Genomic DNA, 3,160 nt, shown 5'->3' with positions numbered 1-3,160 from the left:
CGTTGGTTATGAAGCCTTGGAATTCAGTGGATGATTTCACAAAGGAGGATATTACTGTGGTTCCCACTTGGATTCAACTGGGAGGACTGGATATCAAGTATTGGGGTGAGAAATCTCTATTCAAGATTGTGGGGCAAATCGGGAAGCCAATTCAAGTAGATAATATCACCAAGTATAGAGATCGGCTTCATTATCCACGCATTCTTATTGAGATCAATATGGACCAACAATTTCCAGCCACAATCAGCTTTGTTAATGAGTTTGATCAGGAAATTGATATTCAAGTTGAGTATGAATGGGTTCCAGTTATTTGTAAAAACTGTTCTGGGATTGGGCATGATGCTCAAGTTTGTAGGAAAAAGACTCAAGGGACACAAGTCTGGGTACCTAAAAAGTTGGAAACTGTGAAGAACTCGGAGCCAGTAGTAGATGAGGATGGATTTCAAAGATCCACCAAAGGAGTCAGGAGGGCGGTGCTTTCTGCCCCAGCAACAGTTATGGCAAACAAGTTTGATATCTTGACTGAGGAGGCAGAGGAAGGAGGAACAAGCAGGTTGAATACAGAAGAGGGGGGAGCTCCCTCTCCAGGGCATGTATAAAATCTTGTGTTGGAATGTGAGAGGGGTTAACAGCCAACTTAAACATAGAGAGATCAAGAACTTAATCATATCTAAAAAAGTTGGGCTGGTTAGTCTCTTAGAAACAAAGGTCAAGAATAAGAACATGGGCAACTTATGCTCGAGTTTATTTTCTGGTTGGTGTTTCACTACTAATAATCTTTGGATAGACAAAGGAAGAATAATAGTAGCTTGGAATCTGAATTTGTATACTGTTGATATTAGAGGCTGCTCTAATCAATTCATTCATTGTTATGTTCGAGCCACTCACATGACTGGAAGCTTTTTCATTACCTTTGTATATGGATTTAATGATGGAAAATTGAGGGAGCAATTGTGGTTGGATATTCAGGCATTAGCTATGAAGATAAATGAGGCTTGGATTATCTTGGGGGATTATAATGAGATTTTGCATCAGAATGAGAGAGCTGGAAAAAAGACTGTCATAAAACCTTCCTTGAGCCTCAGAGATTGCATGTCTCACTGTCAAATGGAAGATTTGAAGTTTTCTGGGTGTTTTTATACATGGACAAACAAACAGAGGCCTGAGGATCGTGTATACTCCAAAATTGATAGAGCTATGGTTAACATCAAATGGACTGAACAATACACAAATTCTGAAGCTGTTTTTCTCCCTGAAGGTATCTTTGATCATAGTCCCATTCTTATTTCTTTCTATTTGGATGTGGCAATTGGGAAACAACCATTCAGGTATTTTAGAATGTGGAAGGAGGCTCCTTCATATGCAACTAAGCTGTGCACTCTCTGGAAACAACCAGTTTCGGGTACTGAAATGTATAAAGTTGTCCTGAAGCTAAAAAGGCTTAAACAGATATTCAGAGATATCAATAGAGAGGGATACCATGATATTCATAAGGCCGAAGTACATGCTAAGCTTCACATGCTAGACATACAACAAAGTTTTCATCAAGATCCTCTCAATGAGTCCTTAATTCATCAGGAGAACTTAGATAGGGAAGAATATACACAGTTAAACAGAGCGTATCTGTTATTCTTAGCACAGAAAGCCAAAGCCACTTGGGTGATGAATGGGGATGAAAACACTACTATTTTCCATGCTTCGTTGAAAGTTAGAAGGCTTCAAAATCGCATCTACTCTATACAATTTGAGCAAGGTAACTGGGTGGATACAGCAGATGGGGTACAGAGAGCTTTTCTAGATTATTATCAGAACTTATTGGGAACTCAAATGCTAAGAAGAAAGAAGGTTTCACAGGCCTTTGTTGATTTAGGTCCTGGAATTTCTGAGGAGCACTCTAAGTTGATGTCTATTCCGTTTATTGCACAGGAAGTTAAAAAGGCATTATTCTCCATTTCAGGTCTAAAGGCTCCTGGGCCTGATGGATACTGTAGTTATTTTTATTAAGATAAGTGGGATTTAGTAGGTCCGAAGGTGTGTGCAGCTGTTCTAGACTTCCTAACCACAGGGAAATTACTTAAAGAAATTAATGCTACAACCATCACCCTCATTCCAAAAACCAAATGCCCTGCCAAAGTGAGTGATTTTAGACCAATTTCCTGTTGTAATGTGCTGTATAAAATTTCTTCGAAAATGATATGTGCAAGGTTGAGAAGGGTATTACCAGATTTGATTGCAAAAAACCAAGGAGGATTTGTTCATGGGAGGTACATAGGCCACAACATCATGATCTGTCAAGACCTTGTGCAACACTATGGAAGGAAAGTCAGTAAGCCAAGTTGTTTGCTTAAAGTTGACTTGCAGAAGGCATATGATACAATAGAGTGGGATTTCATAGAGAAAATGCTTGATGCTTTCAAGTTTCCAAAGAAGATTATCAACCTTATCATGATATGTGTTCGAACTCCTAAATTCTCTCTAATGATCAATGGTTCTCTATGTAGTTTTTTTGCAGCAAAAAGAGGAATAAGGCAAGGAGATCCATTGTCTCCATTACTGTTTGTATTAGGTATGGAGTACCTCTCTCGGATCATGATTAAAGTAGGATCTTTCTCAGATTATAAATATCATGATAAGTGTAAATCTTTGAGATTGAACCACTTATGCTTTGCGGATGACCTACTACTGTTTTGCCATGGAGACTTTGTTTAGATTTTATGGATGCTAAGAGGGCTCAAGCTTTTTTTGGGGACTTCTGGCCTAGTACCAAATCAAAGTAAATCTGTATTATACTGTAGTGGTATGGCAGAGTCTGAGGTTAATCGAATCATAGCAGCTTCAGGATTTGCTAGGAGTCACTTGCCATTCCGATATCTTGGTATTCCAATCTGCTCTAAGAGAATCTCATCAGTGGAATGTGGCCTTATTTTAGAGAAAATGGTTCATCGAATTAGGCAATGGAGCTCAAGAAACTTATCTTATATGGGCAGAGTCACTCTAATAAATTCAGTTCTCCTGTCTATACATTCTTATTGGGCCCAAATTCTGATATTGCCGAAGAAAGTCTTGAAGGACATTGATGCCATTTGTAGAGCATTCCTTTGGAGAGGAATGAGTGATAATGCAGGGCCTGGACTTGTGGCTTGGCATAATATCTGCAATA

General features: G+C 38.9%; 1 protein-coding gene across 1 annotated transcript; it reads left to right on the top strand.

The window, feature by feature from the left end:
• Positions 1-723: 723 nt before the first annotated feature.
• LOC133830395 (uncharacterized) lies at positions 724-2,004 on the top strand. The gene has a single exon (XM_062260368.1). It carries the CDS (start codon positions 724-726, stop codon positions 2,002-2,004), a length of 1,281 nt encoding a protein of 426 aa, XP_062116352.1.
• The last annotated feature ends 1,156 nt before the right edge of the window (positions 2,005-3,160 follow it).

The sequence above is a fragment of the Humulus lupulus genome, chromosome 4 (assembly GCF_963169125.1).
Source record: "Humulus lupulus chromosome 4, drHumLupu1.1, whole genome shotgun sequence".
NCBI lineage: Eukaryota > Viridiplantae > Streptophyta > Magnoliopsida > Rosales > Cannabaceae > Humulus > Humulus lupulus.
Note: the sequence above shows the minus strand (reverse complement) of the source record. Positions and strands in the feature narration are given on the sequence as shown.